General features: G+C 30.3%; 1 protein-coding gene across 1 annotated transcript in view; it reads right to left on the reverse strand.

The window, feature by feature from the left end:
• Positions 1-26,335, reverse strand: part of LOC145334460 (uncharacterized) — a 39,814-nt gene that overhangs the window by 10,653 nt on the left and 2,826 nt on the right. The window contains exons 5-18 of the mRNA XM_080179924.1: positions 25,140-25,236; positions 19,940-20,024; positions 19,428-19,485; positions 16,670-16,753; positions 16,155-16,214; positions 15,831-15,944; positions 15,423-15,521; positions 14,797-14,886; positions 10,604-10,690; positions 9,998-10,099; positions 9,221-9,282; positions 8,797-8,833; positions 7,741-7,830; positions 1,383-1,479 (exon numbers count right to left, since the gene is read on the reverse strand). Coding sequence (XP_080036050.1) covers positions 1,383-1,479; positions 7,741-7,830; positions 8,797-8,833; positions 9,221-9,282; positions 9,998-10,099; positions 10,604-10,690; positions 14,797-14,886; positions 15,423-15,521; positions 15,831-15,944; positions 16,155-16,214; positions 16,670-16,753; positions 19,428-19,485; positions 19,940-20,024; positions 25,140-25,236 — 1,162 coding nt within the window. The remainder of the gene's footprint in view (positions 1-1,382; positions 1,480-7,740; positions 7,831-8,796; positions 8,834-9,220; positions 9,283-9,997; positions 10,100-10,603; positions 10,691-14,796; positions 14,887-15,422; positions 15,522-15,830; positions 15,945-16,154; positions 16,215-16,669; positions 16,754-19,427; positions 19,486-19,939; positions 20,025-25,139; positions 25,237-26,335) is intronic.

Consider the following 26,335-nt stretch of genomic DNA (forward strand, 5'->3'; position numbering starts at 1 on the left):
ATTAAATTAATATTTTAACACTCCTGCGTTTGTCCACTCCGACGTTTGGGACTCTTGCGTTTGTCCTGGAACCCTTTTTTATGCTTAGTAAAGCAGGGAGGAAGGGCACATTATATAGTAAATTCACTGGTACACAAAGTTTTATAATTATGTTCATGTATTCGTTGGATTAATAACTTTTTTTAAATGTTGAAAGACTTAGTAAGGCGTAATTTATTTATTACTAAAGGGGGTTTACATCAATTTATCGCCCAATTTCCTATCCTTACAATCCCTGGGTTGAGAAATGAGAAAATAAAAAAATAAAGAGGGGGATATAAACGGTCCGTTTGTATATTTGAGGAATTCTACCTCCTTTAGAAATATTAAAAATTACAATTATCCATTCATTATTAGGTAATTGTTGAATATGTTTTGAGATTTTTGAAGTAGCATGTATGTTTGTATCCTATAGCTTTATTATACCTTAATCGCAGTATAATTTAAAATTATTAGAGATTACGCTATAGCACAACAAAGCTCGGGCTTGATATGCGTGGAGAATTGTCTGTATTACAATGCTTTGCATGATATTTCAGTATGACTGAAAACCGGTTCTAATCCTGCTGATATCGATCAGTTTAGAAGTAAAACTAGAAATAAGTTACCTCTCTATATTTGTTCCATGGTCATGCCCTGTTTTAGCATTTCTTGTATTTTAGCCTGTTCTTTGCTGAAGGCTGATTTAGAGATTATATATCTAGATACTATCTATTGTTGTACCTGTCAGTTTTCTATATATTTGTTCCATAGTCATGCCCTGTTTCAGCATTTCTTGTATTTTAGCCTGTTCTGAGCTGTAGGCTGATTTATAGAGTATATATCTAGATACTATCTATTGTTGTACCTGTTAATTTTCTATATATTTGTTCCATGGTCATGCCCTGTTTCAGCATTTCTTGTATTTTAGCCTGTTCTGAGCTGTAGGCTGATTTATAGAGTATATATCTAGATACTATCTATTGTTGTACCTGTTAATTTTCTATATATTTGTTCCATGGTCATACCCTGTTTCAATATTTCTTGTATTTTAGCCTGTTCTGAGCTGTAGGCTGATTTATAGAGTATATATCTAGATACTATCTATTGTTGTACCTGTTAATTTTCTATATATTTGTTCCATGGTCATACCCTGTTTCAACACTTCTTGTATTTTAGCCTGTTTTGAGCTGTAGGCTGATTTAAAGAGTATATATCTAGATACTATCTATTGTTGTACCTGTTAATTTTCTATATATTTGTTCCATGGTCATACCCTGTTTCAGCATTTCTTGTATTTTAGCCTGTTTTGAGCTGTAGGCTGATTTATAGAGTATATATCTAGATACTATCTATTGTTGTACCTGTTAATTTTCTATATATTTGTTCCATAGTCATGCCCTGTTTTAGCATTTCTTGTATTTTAGCCTGTTCTTCTGCGCTTAGCTGACCCATCATTGCCTATACAAATAAATTTGTTATTTTTGGAATCGTATTGTAGACAGCTTTTTGCGGATATTAAAATGAAACCAGTTTTCTGTATGGTTGACAACCAATTTAATACAGCGGATATAAATCGGTTTCGAAGCCATTCTGGAAAAAAAATGTTTTAGAATAAGTTCAAAAATAGCTTTATAATTTTCATCATTTTACTTCGTCTTCATTAGTTCGAAATTTTACCTAAAATAAATTTATGAATTTTTTTTATATATGAATTATGTCACCTTTAAAATATTTAACATTCATACCTTTTAGGTTATATAAGTAACTAAGAGACAGAAATAGTTATTCTCAAGAAAATAAGTTTAACAATTTTCCATTTTTCTTTGGGGGAGGGGGTTAACTTCATAACTGAACATATTTTTCCTTGAAAGAACTCTGTAGTAGGTTGTAGGGTTATCATTCAATTCAAATAGTTGGGACAAGGAATTTTCTTAACTCCAATTAAATTGGCTGAAACTCTCAGAAAATAGAATAACACCTGACTAGATATAATCAAACACAAAAAAATCCAACTATTATTAATTTACTAACGGCTGCGCTCCTGGCATCTAGGGGATTTGTGTTTGATGGGTATGGAATAGCAAGAAAAACATCAGAAATCTTAATTCTATAAATTAAATAGCCTAAAACTACCCCTGGACATATGATATGCTTCCCTAAAATGGATAACTCGATCGAAATCTTAAGCTACAGACAACAAACCTTACTACTTTATATAATGGGATAACATTTTTATTCCGAATTAATATACCTAAATGAAATGTAAGAATTTGCCTAAAATAATTAAAGAACTTGTCCTAATTTTGTGATTTAAAAAAAAAATTAGCTAGTCGGTGCTAATTATGAGCAAAATAGTAAGATCTTTAATTTGACACCTTACATTTTAAATTCTGTTGAGTAATCTATTTAGTTGAAGCCCGGTGAATCAAAACTTTGGGAGCTCGTCACGAATGGGTTGAAACAAAATCACAAAAGTTAGGACACGTTCTTTGAAATAGTTTAAACTTATCTGTCATCGAATAATTGACACAAATACAAAATTTTGATAAATCCAACATTCACATCAAATATTTTTGATACATTTTTTATGATCAATATTAAAAGTAGAAAATAGATTGAAATAGGTAGATGAAAATAGATAAATATGTTAGATAGAGTAATTATTAGATTGCAAGTTTCAACAATGAATATATAGTTAAATTGATAATCAAATTGATGTCTTATTATTTAAAGTAATAAGTTATTTTTGTCTCTAGCTTAAGATTTCAATAATTACTGAACCGATGGAGTTCTCTATTTTATGGAAGGCTCTTATAGGTTCCTGGATTGTTTAAAGCTAATTAATTTTAATATCTAAGATTGGTTTTCAGTTAGTTTTCTACTTCTTTTACTTCTTTGCATATACAGCTCCTAGATGCCTAGAGCGCAGCCACTATTACATATATAAATAGATAAATATGAGTAAAAAGATAGTTAATAGATAGAGAGATCAGTATATTTTATTAGATTGAAAGTTAGGTTAGATAGTTAATGAATAAATTTAGTAATCAAGTAAATGGACTAATAAGCTTCCCTATATAAAAGTATCAGTATCAAACAGACTTTTTTGACAAAATATAATTTAAAACGCATTAACTTTCAATAATCGTAAAAAAAGAAAACTGTACTGAAAACTAATAAAATCCTAAATGCCTCAATAAAATGCATAAGGTAAATAATAAAAAAAACAAGGATGACAACATCCATAAAAGCAAAGCTCTGAAATGATATGACAGACGAACATTAACTTTTGTTTAGTGTCAGAACTAAATATACAAAATATGAAAATATAAGGTTTGACAAAATTATACATAAATTTGTTGCAAAACTTCTTAAATACAGAATTCTGTTTAAGGACATACTGACATTTTTAATACTTGATTATAGAGATGCTTCGCTCATAATATTGTACCTTATTGTAATAGGAATCAGTATTAAAAAAATCGGATCTATCGGATGATTTTATCACATAAAAAATTGTTATTATAAAAGTATAAAAATCAACATGTTTAAAATGGACGTACGGACATTCTGGCAACGTTTATAGAGTTGCTACGCTTTCTAAATCGTACCTAACTACTACAGGAATCACCATGCAAAGCTTGAAATCAATAGGACAATTCTAACATGCTTAAATTAACGAATAAAAGCTAACTATCTCGGACGGACGGACGGACGGACGGACGTACGGACCGAACCTAATTATAGAAAAGCTTCGCTTTTAAAAATACATATGTACAAATATTAAATCGTTTGATGTCTTACTTAAAACAATTTATATACGCTGGATTAGAACCGGTTCTAAGCCATAGTGAAAAAACATGTATTGCATTTTATTACAGACAATTTTCCACGAAAATTTTAAAAAAAAAATCATATAATTAATACCAGTTTTTTGGGTCTAACAAAACTGATTTTAATTATGTAATGTTTCATTTTTAAAACCACTGAAAGCTGGGTTGATTTCTTTAAAAAAACTGCCTAACTGAAAACAGTGAGGCTTTACCATAAAGTGACCTAACCCTGCGGTGTTTCCCACTGCCCAATACACATCCAAACCTTTCCTGTCCTAATTAAACGAAAATCTACCACCCCCCCCCCCCCCACCTCTTGTGTATATATTTTCATTTCTTCTTTAAAGATGGTGAGGTTGGGGGTTTCCGTGCTTACAAATAACCTATTAAAAGCTACAATGAAAATACGACGAAATGCCCCTTAAGAGGCTTTGCCACAAAAGAGAATATACCCCAAAGTTTTCCATATTTCTAAGAGATTTTTATCAGTAGATGAAAGGACAAGTAATTTTTAGATTATCTTTATGAAAATTTATTTTTTATCTTTAAAAAATTGTCATTAAGATTAAAAATGCTTTTTTTATTTTGAAATTTGCGCTTAAATGGATATTGTCAACCCCTTTTGTTGTCTATAAACACTTTCTTTAATTTCCGTTTTATTGATTCTATTACAAAAATGTGAAGTATTTTAAAGCGGAAAAAGCAAACATAGCCAGAGAAAAATGCTTTTAAAGTAACATGATATAAGTCTGTCTGTCTATTTGTACCAAAGGATCTCACTAACCTCTGAACCGATATGATTCTCCTTTAAAATGTAGATTTTCATAGGCCTTGGGAAGGTTTACATTTATGTATAACCATCCCAAAATAAATTGTCCATAGAAACCCCCAATCTCTCTATTTTTTAACTTTTTCTTTTTAAAACTATAATTGAAAGTCAGGAAAGGTCTTTTAATAGTTTATTTAATGACATTGAAATTCCGAGTTGGGTAGGAAAATTTACCCAGAGAAAACCTTTTGTGACTGTAAAAATTGTCAAAATCTCGATTTTTTTTACAAAACACTTAATTTGGTATGATTTATCCAGTATATGTCAAAAACCTATCCATTTATCCCACAAAAAAGTGGATAACTGTTTACAGACAGTTTGAAATTTGCGCGGGCATCATATACCTCGACGAGTTAATGTTAATGTGCGAATTTTTATCATTCCACAAAGGTCATTCTGTGGACAAAATTTTATTTGAAATTCCTTTGATTATTGCGTAGATTTTGTAAAATTTCTCTAATATTCTTATTAAACTCCTTAAACTTATATTAGGGGGAAAAAACTTTTTTTAAAGGTAGAGACATTTGACTGTAAATTGCATAGTTACTCAAAGTTCTATATTATACTTTATCTTATTCGGTGGCTCAGATCTTTTGATTGGTAGGTTCCAAACTAGAAATATGCGAATGTTTACAACCAATATTTAAAATTTAGAGAATGGATTATAAACACTTCTAAATAAAATTACTCTTTCTGTAGATTGAAATATATGGTGGAAATGTTTGGACATTGCTGGTTTGTACAACCAATAAGATTTAGTGTTTAGGGACCAGTATAATTTACAGTCCAATGTCTCCTCCCTCCCTAAATTAATATAATATTTAAAACTATTTTGACCGCATCAAGGCCATTGTATGTTTTAAATGTAAACAATGTATGGAATGATTATATTGCAATTATTTAATTCTTTCCCATTTTCACAATAGAGAGATTCAAAACATCCTCTTTAAAGCTTTTCTATAATTAGAGTAAGTCTGTCCGTACTTACGGAAAAATTAGCTCTTTTTGTTACTTTAGACATGTTAGGATTGTTAAATCGATTTCAAACTTTGATGATTCCTATAATAGTTAGGTACGAATTATGAAGCATGGCATAATTATTACCAGAAAGTCCGTACGTGTCAATTTTAAACATTTTAAACTGTAAAACTCGACAAAAAAAAACTCACTAAAATGTACTGTACAAAAGCAAACCTAAATTAACCTACCATCATAAAATAAGGCTTGTATAATATAAGATAGTTAGATACTACAATAGATCACAGGGATCTAAAGGGATAGAACAATGGCCGATAAATCTATGCACACTACACATCCTCAATTATGATACACAAAACTACCCTTTCTGTAAATTTAAATTAGTAGTTGAAGCTTTGGACACTCAACTAAATGAACCAACCAAGTGAAATACCATAATAGCCCTCTAAAGAATAAGAAAACGTTGTTATAAAACTTTGGGGACTAGAGTAATAAAGTTGACCCCTCCCTCCCTGGATTTAACAGCATCTTTTACACACTTTTCCAACAGTAAACAGATATTTTCAAGCTTTTAACTTATACAAATGTTTTGATTCAGATTGTTTTGGAAAATTTAGTACAAAAGGAAATAGCTAGTACATCATTTATTGGTAAGTTCGTTCATCCAGAAGGAAGGGAAGGGATGCAGTAAAGGGGGTGGATGGGGGGCATCGTTATTTAAGCCAGATGTGAGTTTCACTTTGTTAGAGTACATGAAAATCTGGTGTAACATTCAAGTAACTATATATCGATTTTAATACAAATGAATAGATAAAGTTCTCCATTTCGGGGAAGCTTTTTTTGCGTTTTTTCTTGTTTTTAGGTCTAATTCTTAGGATAACCTAAGGCTATTTTCTGATCCCTCCCTTCTCCCTTTGAATAAACTAGGGGCGCATTACTTAAACACAAAAAAAGTAATAATATTAGATGTTTATCTAATGTGATTAAAGGCTGATTTAAATCGAAAAATCACCAAAAATTAATAGTCCTTTTATAATTTTAAAAAAGGAATTGATAGAAAAATAATTATAGTGGCCAACTTGCGATAAAAATCCGAAAATATTAATTTAATATCATTCATGATACAATATTACATAAGAATAAAATGCAAGAAAGAGAAAGTGAAATATCTTCAGTTTTATACCTCTCTACCTAATTATACTACCGGCTGCACCCCTAGTATCTAGAGGCTCAGTATTCGTAAGGGCAGAAAAATAGCCTAAAAACAACCAGAATCTTAAGTTACAAAAAGAATAACCTTACTACTGAATATAATAGGATATATTATACACGTGTTTGATAAAATTTTTTTTTCTTTTGTTTACTTTAATAAGTGTAAAATTAATGCATTGCCTTTTATTGATACTAGCAGCTGTGCCCCTAGCATTTAGGGGCTCTATATTCGAATATATATGAATTTATGAAAGGGCAGTAAAACAGCTTAAAACCATACCCAGACTTTTTAGAAAAATGAAATAGCCTAAAACTATCTCAGGACATCTAAGAAGCTGCGCTGAATAAACATACTATCTGCAATGTAAAGAAGGACCATAACGGTTTAGCTCTTTTAGTGAGCTCCTTCGCTACAGACAAAAAAGGCTTACTACTTTATATAATAGGATTATGGAAATCAATTCTCAACACATATTTTTTGTATGTTTCTTAAATGTAAATTGTATAATAAATAATATCTAATGTTCTGCTAAAGTCAAGGTGACATTATTTCAATAACAACAAAAAGTATAAGAAAGGTATTTTTTCTTCATATGTTACTTTTAATATTTGTAAATAAATTAATTTGCCTATTATAGATCTGTCCATCTCTCTAAAAATCTATCCATCTATCAATCCATACATTTATCAATATACCTATCAATCTATCCATATATTTAATATCTATCAACCATCTATCTATCTATCTACCTATCTATCTATCTATTTATCAATCAATATATCTATTTATATATCAATATATCTTTCTATCTATAAATCTATTTATCTATCTATCCATCTATTTTTCCATCTATCTATCTAACACACCTGTAATTTTTCTTCATCCGTCATATTTGGATTGTTCATAATGTTTTCAATCACAGATTTCAACCTCTCCTTGGATTTTGCTTCTCTTTCCTGAAATAGATTTATTGAAAATACCTGCCAATACTTGTTTGTAAGGCTTTTTATTCATTGTGATGATTCCATGGATATTGTGTTGTTAGCCGAAAAGGGCCGAAGGCCCCGGCTAACTAAACTGGTCTTAATATTATAATTTTAATCTTCATAGTCGTTGCAATTTTTCAAAATACGTTTATATACATAATTTTTCAATATGGCTGAGAACCGGTTCTAATCTGGTTTCGAATCCATACTGGAAATGCTTATTAAATGTATTGCAAGGATTTCTTTAATTAAGAGCAAACTCATAAGTCCGTCAGTTTTTATTTGACTTAAATTTTGAGCTTCGCTCCCCAAAAATGGTATAATTCTTGTCATATTAATTTTCTTCAGATATATTTTATTCGTTTCTTTCAGAGAAAAAAATAAAATTGAAATAAAATATTTCTACTTTCTATTTTTTTGAAAATAATTTAATAAAAGAAACTCAATAGTATTTATACACAGTTGTAAACTTTTATATTTCACTTAGCTAGAAAAGTAAGATTTTGTTCTCTAAAAAATATATTTTTGCATCTAGATTAATTAAGTATTAATTGTTGATACAAAATTATATTTTTTTAGTTTAGTTTAATCCTGTCATAGTGATAAATAGTAGCGAAGCACAAAAAATCACGGATGGACAAATGGACATTGTGATTAAAAGAGAAGATATTCAGTTGTCATAAAAATAGATAGCTATAAAATCTCGAAGTCTTTAAAAATATGACTGATAGACCAATAGAAGAATTAAACATTCCCAAACAAATCTTCACAAAAAAATACATTCATTTAACCTCAATTACTATATACTGGATACTTATCACTGGTGTAGGGAACGGACGGACGGACATACAGACGGACTTTCCGATTTATAGAGCAGCTTAGCTACTTAAAAATCTATGAGAATTTAGCTTGGTTGTATAAATACAAAATCGTCACCTGTTTCAGCAAATTCAAAGCCTCTTCAGCACTCAGACCTTATATAGTTCAATACTTAAACTTAAATTTTCTTAAAGAAATTTTATGGTAACTAGAGAACATAGATCCAGGATCTAAAGGGATAAGACAATGGCAGATAAATTGATGTACATCCCCGATGATGATACAAAAAATTACAATTATTGGTTGGAAGTTTGGACACCCAACTTAATAAACCAACCAATCAAAATTCAATAAAAGTCCCCAAAGTTGTTGAGCAGGTAACGAATTAGAAAATGTTATTGTAAAACTTGGGGACTAGTGTAATAAACATCCCAATGTCTTCTCCATTCCTGTATTTTATCACCAGTTTAAGATTTGAAGCTAAAAAATTTACAGTAAAAATTGTGGAAAAAAAATTCAATTATTTTTTTAAGTATTGATCCCTGAAGACAATAACTCTTGCAGTCTTTGCTTGTCAGCAGCTGACATCTCTTTCTGAAGAATCTAAATAGATTGATAGATTGATTAATTGATTGTATAGATAGATAGATTTGATAAAATATTAATAGATAGATAGATTGATAGATTATGGAGATAGATAATAGTATGATTAGTAATGTAAGTAATTTGTATCTCCTTCTGAAGAATCTAAATAGATGAATAGATTGATTTTTTTTATACAGATAGTTGGATAAATTATTAATAGATATATAGCTTCATTCATTTTTTATTTTTTACAGTGAAACTTCTTATATAACTATTTTAAACTTTACCCTTAAATTTTTTTTCTTTAAATTTAAATTTAAAATTAAAATGGAGTGTCGACTTCCCCCTTCCCTCAGGTGCCAAAAGAAATTTATCTCAGATTCAATCTTGCATGGATACATACACTGATGTGAAATTCGTTATGTAGATAGGTATATTTATGGATAGATCAACAGATAGATAGATATACCTTAAGTTTTTCTTCAGCTGTAAGATTAGGATTGTTAAGGATATCATCAATAATTGATTCAGATATATAGATAGATAGATATACCTTAAGTTTTTCTTCAGCTGTAAGATTAGGATTGTTAAGAATATCATCAATCATTGATTCAGATAGATAGATAGATAGATATACCTTCAGTTTTTCTTCAGCTGTAAGATTAGGATTGTTAAGAATATCATCAATCATTGATTCAGATAGATAGATAGATAGAAAGATATATGTATATACCTTAAGTTTTTCCTCAGCTGTAAGATTAGGATTGTTAAGAATATCATCAATCATTGATTCAGTATCGCTGGCTAGCTTATCATTCAACTGTTTCAGATATGCCTACAAAAATGGATATATTATTACTTGAATGTTGCACCAGATTTTCAAATACTAATAAATTGGCAGTCTCAGCTGGCTAAAATAACAATACTCCAAATCCACCCCTTTTACGCAATCCCTTATTATTATTCAGTGGTCGTTTTTCAATTTTCTATTTACTGTTTTAGGTCAGGTTATGCTAGGTTATATAAAGCACTTAGAAGCATAGCAGCCATAGACCCCGAATGGGGAAAGAAAAATATAATCCCCCCTTATTTTACATTAATTTGAAAAAAAAGGGCGGGGTTTCAGTATGTCATTCTTATCCATTTATTCATCTTTTCAGCTATTCATCCTACTATTAAACTATCTATCTTTAGCTTCCTCAGGACTTAAACCAGAATTTTCTTTATTTAGTTCTTAATTAAGCCAGTACTATCTAACTACATAGTTTTCTATCTATCCATATTACTATTTAACTATTTACCTTACTGTCCATCGGCCTATCTATCTGTATTTTATTACCTTCATAGCTTCCTCGGGACTTAAACCAGAATCCAGAAGTTTCTGTAATTTAGCCTGTTCCTCTGGGCTTAGAGCATTCATCATGGCCTAAATATATTTTATATTTATATAAAAGTAACATATGTCTATGAGTTTGTCTTTTTGAACCGAAGGATAAAATCGAAAAGGTTCTCCTTAACAATGTAGCTTCTCATAGGTCCTGGGGGGGGGTTTGTAACTATTTTGGAGGAGGGTATCAACACCCTCCACAGAAATAGAAAAAAAACCTGCAAAAATCTCCAAATAAAAATATCTAAAAAACATTACAGTTACTGTAGGTATGTTCCCTGAAAAGTAGAGGACAATCGATTGTTACAGAGATCTTAAGTACTAAAAAGCTACTTTTATATAAAGATATGTACATATATATTCCAATATGGCTTCGAAACCGATTAATATCCGTTTAATTAGAACTCTTTCTCAGCCTTACTAAGAAATCATTTTTAAAATCGCATTACAGACTTAACTCGGGGCTAGCAAAACTGGTTTTAAACTTACAATTTTTCATTTTAATATCTGCGGAAATCTATCTATAATACAATACGATAAATAATTGACAATTGAATTATTTGACCTCGTAAAGCAAATATTTTCTTACCTAACACATTTTTAAACTTTTCATTATTACAAGGAATTAGCAGGGATTTAGGAACTAGTAAATTACAGAAAAATATAATTTTGACATAATGTTTCAAATAGAGCACAAAAAAAGACTGTCTTAAAGTATAAAGTGACTTTCCTCCTCTTTTTTGTTGATTAAAATAAAAAAATTGGGGGAGAGTAGTTTTTGTTTGTTTATTTATTAATTTAGGTTAGGTTAGACTAAGGTTATATTATGTACTGGGTAGCCCTGAATGATTGGGGCACCGCAGGTAGAGCAGGGGGTGCTCGACAGTCACTTTTTGAAAAAGCACCCAAAAGTTTCAGAATTTACTTCCCTAATCCCTGCGTTTTATTATTGACACTTTTATCTAAACAATTTGCAATTTGTGCATTTGTCAAACATTTACAAAACATTTCAAAATAACTCAATAAGGAATATTGCACATTCTGAAATGTTTTGTTACCAATAAATGTATAAGTATAGATATATTATCCACCCAACTATCTGCCCCAACAGGCAGAAAACCCTTTTGTATGCTAGTTAATTGCTTTTTGCCCTTGTGTAGAAACTCGGCTGTATTTATATTTCTGGCGCTATTTGCTGATTTTAAAGACCCAATACTAAATCGGGATAGGGTCCCTGCCCTGAGGGGAGAATTACATATAGCTCGGGTCCCCTCTATTCATTTAATTCAATTTGTTTCCTAAAACTTTACTATGTAAGAATGAGATGTAAGTCCCCAATGATTGCGCATTTATTGATTTAAAGCGCTTTAAACGTGATTGGTTTGTAGAAACTTTTCCATCAATAATTTTAAACAAAATTACGAAAATTCGGCCTTAAAATAAAAGAAAAAGGAAATATAAAAACACTATTTTTAAAAATTATGTAATTTTTGTAAAGGATCAATTAGAATCTTTAAAAAAAATAGTGTTTCAGAATTTTAAACTATATACATTATCTTCTTTTAGATTTATATTTTGTGACTTAAAACTACTTATTTTCCAATTAATTAGTGTTTGTTCACCTGTGACTCAAAATAAATTCTTTTACCTCTACGCTCAAGTGTTTTTACAATCTTGCAAAAAAAATTAAAAGATAAGTTTAAATTACAAATTAAGCTATTTGTTTTATAAATTTATAAAATACATTTTTTATATAAATTTAATGATCTATTTTTGATGTATAGATTTAGAAGCAAAACAAAATCTTAAAATTTGAAACAAGACAATCTTTATGAAAACGTTGTAGCTTATTTTAGGCTTAGTTACATTAGGTAAAATAATAGTTTTGTTAAAATAATTTAAAGACAAAGAGTGTGGTTTTTGAGTTTTTTTCCTCTTACTTTATGACAGATTAGTTTAGGGTATATTCCTTACTAGAAAGTCCAACAGGGTTGAAGTACTTCAGATTTAGGGACTGCAGGGGTAAGGCTCTTTTTCAGGGGTTGGCAAAGGATAAAACTTTTTAATTAATAAGGGTTTGCAGTGCGCTACTTAGAGAAAAAGCAAAAAAAAATCTTTTGCTTTACTAGCTGGCTTGTAGTTTTAGACATAGCTAAATTTGAGCAATCTGTACTATGTAGTGTACTTTTATTTCTTTGCTATAACTAATTAAAAGAATCCAGGCACAATGTAAAAACACCATAACAAATTGTTTTATTTCTACGCTTGTGTGACATTGACAATAAGACATTTCTGACAGGGATCTGAAGGGATAAGACAATGGCCGATAAATTGATGTACATCCCCAATGATAATACATAAACTTAATGGTTAAAACGTTTGGACACTTAACGTATTGAACCAACCAATCAAAATTCAATAAAAGTCCCCAAGGTTGTTAAGCAACGAATAAGAAAGCGTTATTATGAGACTTTTGGGACTTGTGTAATAAACAGACCACTGTCTTCTCCTTCCCTGGATAATAAGACATTTTTGGTCATTTCTAGATTTGTTAAATTACTATATAACATTAGAATCAAAGCATAGGTCCATACCTTATTGTATTGTTATAATATTGAAAAGAAATGACATTGAGAATGTAAGATGTAAACATATTTGTTTAGACATCACTCAAAACATACAACTATTTAGGATATATCTGGGATAAGGAATAGTTATTTATCGCTTCGTATTAAAAACAGGTTTCCGCGGATATTAAAATGAAAAAATATAAGATTTAAACCAGTTTTCATAGCTCCGAGGGGCCGAAGGTCCTGACTTACATACTGTAATACGATGCTATGCATGTTTTGCAGTATGGCTGAGAACCGGTTCTAATCTAGCATATATTATTTGGTTTCGAAGTCATACTGTAATAGTTATTTCTCGCATTGTATTATAAACAGCTTTCCGCGAATATAGAATGTACAATTATAAGCCCCGAGGTGCCGAACGCACGGGCTAAAAAAACTGGTTTTAATCTTATGATTGCACATTTTTATAATCGTAGAAAGCTGGATATAATACGATACTAGACATAGTTTTTTCGTATAGATGAGAACCGGTTCATATCCACCAGATTCGAATGAATATGAGAAAATAATTTCCCCATCCTTCTAGCCTTGAATCTACTGACAAATTTGTTTCAATTCCACGTGAAAAAGATAAATGAAATTTTTCCCACTCATTTTTCTGTCTCAGTTCTACACGAAAATTTATCTAACAAGCCTTTATTAGTAGCGAAGCTACTCTATAATTCACACTGTCTGTCAGTCAGTCCGTGAAGCTATGGGGCATATGGTTTTTTCTCGGCTGCTATTGAAGATAGACAGCTGAAAATTTACATTGTTTTTTTCTGCCTGTTTCTGGGTCATACTTTAAAAGATACTAGCGGATGCGCCCCTAGCATCTAGGGGCTCTGTAATTGAAGGGATATAGAAGGGAAGAAAAATAGCATAAAACCACACCCAGAGTTATTTATAAAAAAAATAGCCTCAAACTATCCCCGGATATATATGAAGACCCACTGTAAAGGAGAACCATATCAGTTCAACAGTTAGCGAGATCCTTAGCTACAGACATATAAAAAAAACTCACTAATTTATATATTAGGATTTATTTCCATCTTTCTCTCTAACTCACTTTGTCCGTATGTACATTAAGTAATTTTGTTTTGCTTCGCTACTTATGGATGTTTATATTCTGTTCTGCTATCTCTTATCTAATACATTACTTTGACTTTTTAACAGCGAATCTTATCTTTAATCACAACTGTTTCTCGTCCAAAAAAGCAATATAACAACGGTTTTTGAATATTTTAAACACTGCCATAGCAAATGATGAGTCTTATTGGGTTTATAACAGGTCTAACAGACAAAAGTCATGCAGTCAAAGGGTTCAGTAACAATCTTATTAATTCAGGCCGATCTTAAGGGATAAGACAATAGACATTAATTTCTGTATATCCCCAATTATAATAAACAAAATTATCCTTTCTGTAGATCAAAATATTTGTGAAAAAGTTTTATTATTGCTCTTTGTACTCAAAAATCAAGTCCTCAAAGTATTAACAAATGTCTTTATAAAACTTTGGGGACCAATCTCACCTTTAGTTTCTGTTTTGGGTTCATGTTGGGATCATTCATAATATTTTCTAGCAGTGACTTCATCTTTTCTTGTTCCTGTCTTTGAGCTTCCTGAGTAAATGGAATAACATTAAGTGTTAAGGGACGTTCAAGCTTAATTATTTTGAGTGGGGTTAAAATAAGGGGTACCAAAAGTATGAGGGGGGTAAACAAAACACCCCATTATCTAAACCCTTGGACGTCTATGGTAACATTAACCACAAGGAGCGTGGCTATTCTTAATACTCATCGATCCGAGTTTTTATAAAAAATAAATAGAATATACCTGGATATTACGACAGGTAAAAAATAACTTCAATTTAGGTTGCTAAAATGAACATCACTTATTGGTCAGTTACTTTATCCAGTATGAAAAGAGAAGATAGGGTTATTTTAGCCAGATACAAGTTTCACTTTATTAAAGTAAATAATAAGCTGGTGTAAGAACCTGGTAATAACAATAATACATTTCCAATTAGGTTCGTGGATTTTCTTAATACTGAAGATTTTAATATTTTTACTTTTAATAACTTTTTAATAGAGAAACTAAGACATATATGTATGTTTGTAGATAATTAAAATAAAAAAATCTATCAATCCCATTATACCTTCATAAATTGTTTCATAGCCTCCTCGGGTGAAAGTCCGGACTTTAAAAGTTCCGCCAATTTCTTCTGCTCCTCGGGGCTTAGTTCATTCATCATGGCCTAATTTTAAAAAGGAATTATTTCATTGCTTATTGGTTAAATAAAGTTAGTAAATCATGAAAAAGCTGATAAACAATGACGATAAACAAAATTACCCTTTTTAAAGAATAAAATTCAAGCTAAAAAAAGATTTGAAACAGATTTTGAAACAATATGCAATAAAAGTACCCAAAGTTTTATAATCATGTCATCTCATTAGCTGGCTAAAACTTGTTGTTTAATAAACTTTGGGTGCTCTTATTGTATTTTGATTGGTTAATTTAATCAAACTATAACATTTCATCAACTGCTAAAACAAAAATGTCTTACTTTAAGTTTTTCTTCAGGGGATAAATTGGGATCATCCAGAATATTATTCAATCTTCCTTTCTTCTCCTCTTGTTCTCGTTTCTCTGCAGAGTTCATATAGGCCTCCATAGCCTCCTAGCAGTCATAGATAGATAGATAGATAGATAGATAGATAGATAGATAGATAGATAGATAGATAGATAGATAGATAGATAGATAGATAGATAGATAGATAGATAGATAGATAGATAGATAGATAGATAGATAGATAGATAGATAGGTAGATAGATAGATAGATAGATAGATAGATAGATAGATAAATAGATAGATAGATAATTATGGTACCTCCATTGTCATTCCCTGGGCCATTAGTTTCTCCAATTCTGAGCAAGCTGCTTCTCCAAACTAGTGAGCAACATTTTAAATTCATATTTTGTATAATGATTCCTTGGATATTAAGGTAAACTCTATGATCAAGTCAAAAAAATCTAAGTATTTTCCAAAACAGCATTCTATATTAAAGCAATTTTGCTTCAACTTTACATACTGTTTTGTTTCTTCGTATAAATCATTATTATGCTTGATCTTACATTTATATCTTTTAAGGTTATCATCCTTGTTTAAATTAGATTTTAACATATAATATTACTAGCATCTAGTGGCTTTGTATTCGAAAGGGCAGATATGGACCATGAAAACATCCCAAAACTAATACAAAATAGCCTAAAACAATGCATGATCTATGTAAAGCTCACCTAAAATAGATAACTCAATCGGTTCAGTAGTTATTGAAATGTTAAGCTTTAGACTACTTTTTATAAAATATTATATGTTACTTTTGAATTTCAAAGATTGTTTTCCTGATTTTTGACAAGGTCTAAAAAGTCTTTCTTGCTCATGTTGGGGTGGTTGGCTAACATTGCCTTCAACATACCCATCTTTTCCTAGAAATACATAGATAGATTAATTGTTGGACATGGTTGGATTAATAGATGAACATTAGATAGATAGTTTTTTTATTTGTGATTGGCCAACATGTTTTTAACATACCCATCTTTTCCTGTGAGAATAGATAGATTAATAGATAGATGCACATTAGATAAAAATATAGTCCTTATTTCAGTTTTTGGATTATTTCTAACATTGCCTTCAATCTAACCATCTTTTCCAAAGAGAATAGATAGATTAATAGATGGTCATTATTAGATAAAAAGATGAACATTGATGGTTAGCTAACATGCCTTCAACATTAAGAGATATAAGTTTTCCGGAATTTTAATGTAGGGAGTAGATTTGAAATCTGCATCAAATTTTAAGGATTTTTCTAAAATTCGTTTTTTGTATAATTCTTTATCTAAAAGCGGAAATAAATTTTAAGTTAATTAATTTTGACCAATAGGATAGTTGGATTTTAAACTACCTGCGCTCTAATTGGTTGAATGATGTACGACATCCAATCAGAGCGCAGATTTTTAAATTCCACCAATCACGGATGCCAAAATTAATTAACTTAATTTGTATTTCCGCTTATTTTATAAAAAATCCTTAAAATTTGATGCAGATTTCTAATCTACTCCCTACATTAAAATTCCGGAAAACTTATATCTCTTATTCAACATACCCATCTTTTCCTAGATATATATAGATAGATTAATAGATGGTCATTGATGGATAAACATATGAACATTAGATAGATAGATACTTTTTCTTGTTCAAATTAGGATGGTTAATACCCATATTCTCCTAAATAATAGATAGATTAATAAACACATATTGATAGACAAAAGGTCTATACATTAAAAGTTGCAAAAAGAAGTAGATAAATTATGGATAGATAGAGTATAAAGATAATTAGATAACTAGAAAATTTTCTGTCTAAGATCTAACCCAATCATAAATGCTAAAGTTGATTAATTATTTGTATCATAAACTAAATCTAATTATTTAACCTGAAATTCAATTATTATCATTTATATTCAGTTTTAAAAATTACAGAACATTTATTTAAGTTTATATATTCATAAATTTCAATTTTATTATCAACTTTTATATATTCCATTTAACTCTTTTTAGACATTTGGATTTTTTTTTCTTACTAAAGGAGAAAGATTATTGAAAGATTCCAAAAGTTGGTCCCCTTCGGCTTCTGTAGGTCCCTCTGTTTCAACAGCCCCAGCGGGGGCTTTTTGGGCCGTGCCAAACTTTCTTTGCGGCGGGTTTTCTTGGGTTATTGGTGTCGTAGTTTCAACATATTTGCCCTGTAAAAACCAAGTAAATTCAAGGTACAATATTAAATATATTTATATATTAATATATTAAAATATTTATAACAGTTTCTTATATATTAATTCAAGTGAATTATATGATCCAAATTCTCGTTTTGTATTTCTTTCACATAATTACAATATCACAGCTTTCATTTGTAATACTTTAGTAAACACTAGCGACTACGCCCCTAGAGGCCTTTAGGATCACTAAAGTGGAGGTGGGATTACAATTAAAGTTTTTAAAAGAAAAGGTAAAAAAGTATTTGGAGAGTAGAGATAGTTAAAAACCTTTCCTGGTACTATAAGAAGCTTAACTGTAAGGGAGAACTATATCAGTTTAGCGGTTAGCGAGATCATTCGCAACAGATGAATACAGTTAAGCTGTGCTACCTTATAATAGTGAAATACAATTGGTATGAAAACAAGGATGACAACATCCATAAGTAGCGAAGCACAAAAAAATAAATGGACAAAAAGATTGGAATAGCGTTACGAACGGACAAACAGGCAAAATGTTTATTATGGAGTAGCTTCGCCACTAAACATAGTATGCAAGAATTCTAGACATGCATAAACAAAATTACTAAACATTTAAGAAAATTGAATATTTGAATATTCTATTTGCAATACGCTTTTTGCAAAATTGTAGATAATTTATCAAAACGGAGTTGCTACAAAAGATCTAATTACATCGGTCCTCCAGCCGAATAACCTAACCTAACAAAACTTACCTATGTATGTTATTAATTTGGTAGTATTAGGCCTCTGTAAAGGTTGGGTCTTATGTAACACTAGACCTTTTGTAATGTTAGATCTTCGCCGTTGGGAAGTTAATGGGACAAATCTACGCTAAACCGCTTCATGATTATAGACTTTAAAAAATGAAACCCTTCTGAAGCAATACTCAAAATATGCATAACTGATTACCATGCACAGACTTTCAGACAAAGGTCGTGCAATATGAGTTAAGATGTTGTAAATGCCTTGGACCCCTTTGTTGTTATTAACCGTCCTCTCATTGTAATCCGATATTATTATCACTACATTATGTAGTGCTTGATTTAATTAGCAGCTACGCCCCTAGTATGGATGAGTGATGGGGGGTGATTTCGACCCATTTCATATTAGTATTTTTTTTCTAGGGACGATTTATCTTGGCAGCTTTTAACCTTCCTAGGACCTGAGAATCTACATTGTAAAGGAAAACCATATCGCCTCAGCGGTTAGTGAGATCTTTCAGTACAGACGGACACACACAAATCCTGTTGCTTTAATAAAAGCATGAAATTGACAGGAACAAAATGCTTTGGATATAAAAATTACTCTTTAAGTAATAAAATTGAAATCTTACATTTTCAGATTTGCTGAGGCCATGAAGAAGATTTCTCAAGTTCATTTCCACCTTTTGCCTAGTAACGCATATTACTTTAGATAAAGAATTAGGTACCTTATTTTTAAACTAATTAGTCAAACTATAACCAAGTAACGATTTAAGAAGTTATCTAGCTACAACTAGTTGTCTCTACACTCTAAGGATTTTACCCCACCACACTCAAAGTCTATAATTGAAAAAAGCATCATCAGAACCCGTTTCAATGCGCCCTAATATAAGGTTGTTTTACTTAATAAACCAGATAAAAGCTTGAAGCGGGTGTTAACATTTTTTAACACGTTTTCCTAACTTCCTATTCAGTCTCTTTAAAAGATTTTAATTGCAAGAGCATATATTTTTTTAACTTTTATTTTTTAACATCCTAATCAAAACAGATGATCTATTTGTTAGTGAAACAATTGTATTTCATAAATAAAATAAGAAAAAAAGTTGTGGTTCTTTATAAGACTTTTTTTTCTATAGTGATATGCCTTGTTGAAACCCAGGTTTTAAAGAATTCCACAATTTCTTCAGGTTGATATCCCTCCTTACACATCTGGTCACATTTCTCTACACCTAAACATTAGTTACAATGTTAGAATTGTCTTATCGATTTCAAACTTGGCATGGTGCTCCCTGTAAATCGTTACCAGAATATCTATATAATAGAAGATGTTGATTTTTATCATTTTTTAAACAATTTTTAATGTGATATAATTATTCTATTCATCTAACTTTTGGAATAATGGTTCCTATTACAACAAAGTAAAATGTTATAAGCGAAGCATCTTTATAATCAAGTCCTAAAAAGGTAAGTATGTCCTTAAACATTATTTTGTATTTAAGCAGTTTGCAACAATTTTAATTACAATTTTGTTAAGACTTATACATTTATATTCTGCTTATTCAATTCTGACACTCTGTTAATGTTTGTTTGTCACACCGTTTCAGAGCTTCGCTTTCATTGATGTTTTCATCCTTGTTTTTCATACCATTATCTTTTATGCAAAATAATAATGTATTGTATATAAAAGGCAAAGTATGAAAGCTGTTAGCATAACATCAAACGCTTTAGTGAGATCAAAAAAACTGTGTAAAAAAGTTGATGCATTATGACATGCATAATACAATAGACAATGTGGGTAAAAATACAGTTTTATATAAAAACTTTTTTAATATTTAATAAACTATTTTTTTTAAAATCATTTTTTGACAACCAGGAAAATGATAGTAAAAATCTTTAGATCCTAAATTACTTTATTATCAATTTATTAAATAGAAAGAATTTGCTTTTAATCTCTAAATTCTGGGGGAAAAAGAGTTAATGAATTTTAGATCTGGTTTATTCAAGTGAATAGCCTGTTGATATTTAGTCAATTAATAATGTAATTTTTTACTTTCATCTCGTGAAAAAAGTCAAAGTCTCGCCTGTATTAAAATTGGGTAAAATCCTTCATACCGCGCATAGGATAATCAACCATCTAAATAGGTAGCATCCTCTGGAAGGGAGGGAACATTGAAATGAAATTATATTAGTACCCAAAGTTTTATAAACATGATCTTTGGTGGCTTTTAGTAATTTGATTTTTGTATACCACATTTTCACCAATAACTGTAATCAAAACAAGGGGTAATTTTGTTAATCATGGAGGGAACATTCAGCTGTTTATTATAAAAGTCCCCAAATAACGTTTTAAAGAACGTTTTCTAATTTTTTAGCTCAACAACTTTGGAGACTTTGAATTGAACTTTTATTGGTTGGTCCATAAAGTTGAGTGTCCACACATTTCAACCACAAATCTAAATAAGGGGTAATTTTGTTGAACATCATTGGGGATGTAAATCAATTTTTTTGCATAGTCTTATTCATTTAATCAATGGTAAATCAAATGAGTATTTCTTTACGATTCCTGGGTTTTTATAAGGGACAACTGGCAAAATAAGTGTATCATCCCCAAATTGTTTTGTCGTACTTTTTAATCTAGTTTGACAGTGAAAGGTCAAATTTAACCGATGCGTCGGAAGTTTATTCAATGATACAAAAAATTAGGAGTCTGATTTTGTTTTGTTTATATAATTTTGTACATTTGAGGTATTCTCGAATTTTATCAGGAATAAGGTATAAGCAACAAGCGAAATAAATCTAAAATAACACTTGGGGGTCTGTATATTACACTTGACATTTTTTTAATCGTTGGCTTTAAACGTTTTTTAAATTTTGATTACTTGGTCATAAAGTTGAGAGTCCAAACGTCTCAATACCTAATTGTAATTTTGTGTATCTTCATTGGTGATGTACATTAATTGCTTGATATAAAAGCTTCGCAATTTTTTGTATTGACTTAATTGTAAAATCACAAATGCGTCCTGTATGTAAAAAAAATGTAAATATTCATGAAATCGTAAAAATCCGCTAAGTAAAAAATAAGATAGCGCCCCAACTTTCAGATAAATAACTTTTTAACATGGAATAGTTATTTATCGCATCGTATTATAAACAGCATTCCGCGGATATTCAAATGAAATATTATAAGATTAAAACCAGTTTTGTTAGATCCGAGCTAACAAACTTGTATTAATTTTATGCTTTTTATTTTAATAATTGTGGAAAATTGTCTGTAATTCGATGCTAAAAATGATTTTTCAGCAGTTTGGCTAAGAACCGGTTTCAATCCAGCGGTTATCTTTGCTTTCTATGAGTGGTAAAATACTTTTTTCAATCTTTTATAGCAAAAATCTCTTTTTATGTTTGTTGATTATGGCTACTATGTAAAACACATTGATTAGCATGTGTTAAATACTCAAATAGGCCCCAAAAAGTTGTCTAGCATTCGCATCTAATTAAATCAAAAACTATGAATATATATTTAAGCTTTATTTCATAATTGTATGAAATTCTTTTAGCCTTACTTTAAAGTATGTTAAAGAATAGTTATTTTTCGCATCGTATTATACAGCTCAAATGAAAAATTGTAAGATAAAATTAAGTTTTGTGGAAAATTGTCTGTAATACGATGCTATACATGATTTTTCAGTATAGCTGCGAACAAGTTATAATCCAGTGGATATTTATCGGTTTAGAAGCAATTTAATGTATTTCAGAGAAGTATCCAAAGACCAACGGATAAAGTTTTACACATAGTATGTACACATATTCGCATTGGCCAGCAAAATTTTCACCAAAAAAATCTATTCTAGCAGGTTATAAAAATACATTTTCACTCTAGGAATTTGATGTTCTCTAGAGCATTATAGACATACTGGCGGACCAAGGTAGTTATAGAGTAGTTGATCATTGTTTAAGAAAATCTTAACCAAAAAAAATCAGCCTCCAGTCTATGAAAGTAAATTCGTAAATAATATCATGGATGCTCAAAAATTTTAGTCGTGTATCTTGAACAACAACCGAGAAAATAACGACTCTCCCTAAACTTAGCTGACATACAGACAGACGGACGGGCAGAAAATAAAATTTTAGACTTTACCTGCATAGTGAAAATATTTATGGTCTATTCTATTTATAGTAAAAATGAAGGCTTATTAAACATCATTATTTTTATTTTTATCTTTTAAAAGTATTCAAGAATTTATAACTCGAATTTTCCTGCTTATGAGTTTTTCTATATGAGCTGTTAACCTTCTAAAAAATTACACCATGTTTTCATTTTGGTGTTTTTTCAATGTTTAGAAATAAAAAAAAATTTCAATAGGCGATTTTTCTTGGAAGGGTGGTGGAAATCTCCCCTATAATAGTTATAAACCTTCCAAGGATTTATGAAAAGCTACAATTTAAAGGAGAACCATATTAGTTAAGCAGTTACGGATAACGGTACAGACAGACACACATTCACAATGAAACAGACATCATGTTACTTTCACATAAGGAAAAACAAAAAAAAATATTGTTAATGATAAACAGCTGACTTTTTTTCTAAATATCCCCTGATTAATTTTCTTCCAGTTTACTATACATGTACATCAGTTATTTCTTAATTTGATTGGATTATTCATTTGTAATATGCCTCTGAAATTTCTAGTAAAGTTACCCATTACATAAACGTCTGCGCCCCTAGCATTTAGGGTAGGGTAAGCAATAAAAAAAAAAAACCTTAAACCATCCCAAGACCGTTGTGAGGCTCCCATAGAATTAGTAGTTATTGAAATCTTAGGCTACAGAGAACAAAAATACTTCTTTAAATATTAGGATAACTTACTTTATTATATCTTTTTTGTCTGTATCAGAAATTTTAAAAAATTTTGCTTCATTATTTTATATCTCGTTTAATTTAGTGTCAAACTGCTTGTGTGTGTGTGTGTGTGTGTGTGTGTGTGTGTGTGTGTGTGTGAGTGTGTGTGTGTATGTTTGTGAGTATGTGTGTGTGCGTGTGAGTGTGTGTGTGTATGTTTGTGAATATGTGTGTGTGCGTGTAAGTATGTGTGTGTGAGTGTGTGCATGTTTGTGTGTGTGTGTGTGTAGTGTCTGATGTACATTTTAGAATTCAATCAAAATACTTAGCCGGCGTCAAATTTGATCACATACGCCAGGATTAAGGGATATTTTTTTATTCTTATACTTTCTACCAGCTTCGCCCCTAGAGGCACTTAAGGTGGGAGGGAGAAAGTCGATCCCCTCCTAATTTTTGATTTGAGTTTTAGAAAGAAAATAGTTTTTTGTGGAAGGGTCATTTTTCCCTAAAAAGCTTTACTGTAAAGGAGAACCATATCGGTTCAGCGGTTAGCGAGTCTGATTTTAGCTCTATTGAGTTGTTTTATCATTTTATGATTGTATTTTGAAGCTAACGAAATTGTTGATGTTGGCGAAGTTCTTTTGTAGATAAGACAATGGCACATAAGTTTATATACATCCCAAATGAAAATACAAAAAAAATACCCTTCCTGTAGATTACAATTAGTTGAAACATTTGGACACTCAAATCATTGAACCAACCAATCAAAATTCAATAAAGTTCACAAAGTTGTTTAGAATGAGATAACATTATGATAAGACTTTGAGGACTAGTTAATAAACATCCCATTGTCCCATTTCTATTTTTTTTGGGTCTAAACTTAGTTATATAAGATTATATAAAATATTCCTTAACATCCGTGGATATAGATACATATTTGATACGAAATATGTTGTACACTAATACGAAGTAAGATATTAGAACAAGGATGGCAACATCCGTAAAAGCAAAGGAGGATATAATTAACAGATGAATAACTGATCTTACACAGTTACTTAAGATTCTTATTAAAAATTCGAAAGACTATTACAAACATAAAGAAATTAGGGAAAAATAATAAGTTATTTTTAAAAAATGCTTTTTTAAGTGACTTTAAACTACTTTTATATTGCATCAGACGAGTAAAATTTTAAGTTATGATATTCAAATTAATGTTTTATTTGTGTATCTTTGACCAAAGAAAAGTATTTAATACTTCTTTTTCTTTTTTAACCTTTCCACAACTTAAAACGAATATTAATACACGAGTAAAAAATATCCAATATTAAAGAAAATAGTGCAAAATTGAAGGGAAAACTTAAACCATAATTAACTTTAGATGTTTTTGTATCAAAATTGGAGAAAAAGTTGGATTAGAAGTTCTCTTATCTGTATAGTCATAAAACCAAGCATTCTATTTTTCATTGGCAGAAAAGTTAGTGCAAAAAATACATAAATTGATTACCTTCTTCATCTAGATGTCCGATAAGAACCGGGGGTACGTGGAAAGATAGACGTCGGGGGATTGTCATTGTCATTCCACCTCTATGTACTGTTACAAGCTAAAATAAAAGTAAATATCAATCTATCTATCTATCTATCTATTTAGTAGATAGATAAACGTCGGGGGATTGTCATTGTCATTCCACCTCTATGTACTGTTACAAGCTAAGATAATAATATAATATAATCTATATATTTATCTATCTGTTTATCAATCTATCAAAAATAAAAAACTTGGACTAATTACAATCTATCTATTCGTCTGTGTGTATAACTTCAAATTTTTTCTCTTAAAACTAAAATTAAAAATGGAGGAGGGTCAACTTCCCGCCCTATGAATGTCTTTTAGGGGCGTAGCTGCTAGCATATGAAATAAATATAGATATTATTGATTACCAAGTATTTATATATGAAGATTCTTTTCAAACATTCTAATGATGCTCGAAATAAACTATTGTTGAATTTGTTCCTATGCTAAATATTAATTACAAAAACATTTGGAAGATTTTTACAAAAGTATTTTGAAGATTATTTTTTACAAAAATAAGGAGATAATCTATAATACAAAGTAGGACGATGTCTGTCTGTCCGTCTGTCCGTCTGACCGTCTGTCCGTCCGTCTGTCTGTCTGTCCCTTAAGATCTCGGTAACCACTGAACCGATCGGATTCTACTCTTCAGGGTATATACCTATTGGTCCTGTGGTGGTTTTAAGCTATTTTCTTGGGGGGTGGGACACCCCCAACCCCCCCAAAAACAAAAAAATCCCCCCCCATTTTTTTTTTTTTTTTTTTTTTTTTTTTATTTGCTGAAGATTTCCTAGGTCCTTTGTTAAAAAATATTTTTTATTCCAGCATTTATTTTGAATGAAAGAATAGTAACATTCTCTCACTAAAAACAATAAATATTAATTTTTTTTATCACCTCTTGGGGCAAAGCCCCTAGAGGCTAGGGGCGAAGCCGCTAGTTAGATATAAAGTAGACAATGATTTTAATTATACCTCATCATTAAAGTAAAAGAATAAAGGGGACATGAGCTTTTTTTAGCTTAGCACACAGGGCGGGGACCCTATCCCGATTTTGTATTGGATTTTTGAAATCAGCTAATAGAGTCGGAAAAACTAACACAGCTGAGTCCTTACAAAAGCAATTTGCGGGC

The sequence above is a fragment of the Acartia tonsa genome, chromosome 12 (genome assembly GCF_053477335.1).
Source record: "Acartia tonsa isolate MP-2025a chromosome 12, ASM5347733v1, whole genome shotgun sequence".
Taxonomy (NCBI): domain Eukaryota; kingdom Metazoa; phylum Arthropoda; class Copepoda; order Calanoida; family Acartiidae; genus Acartia; species Acartia tonsa.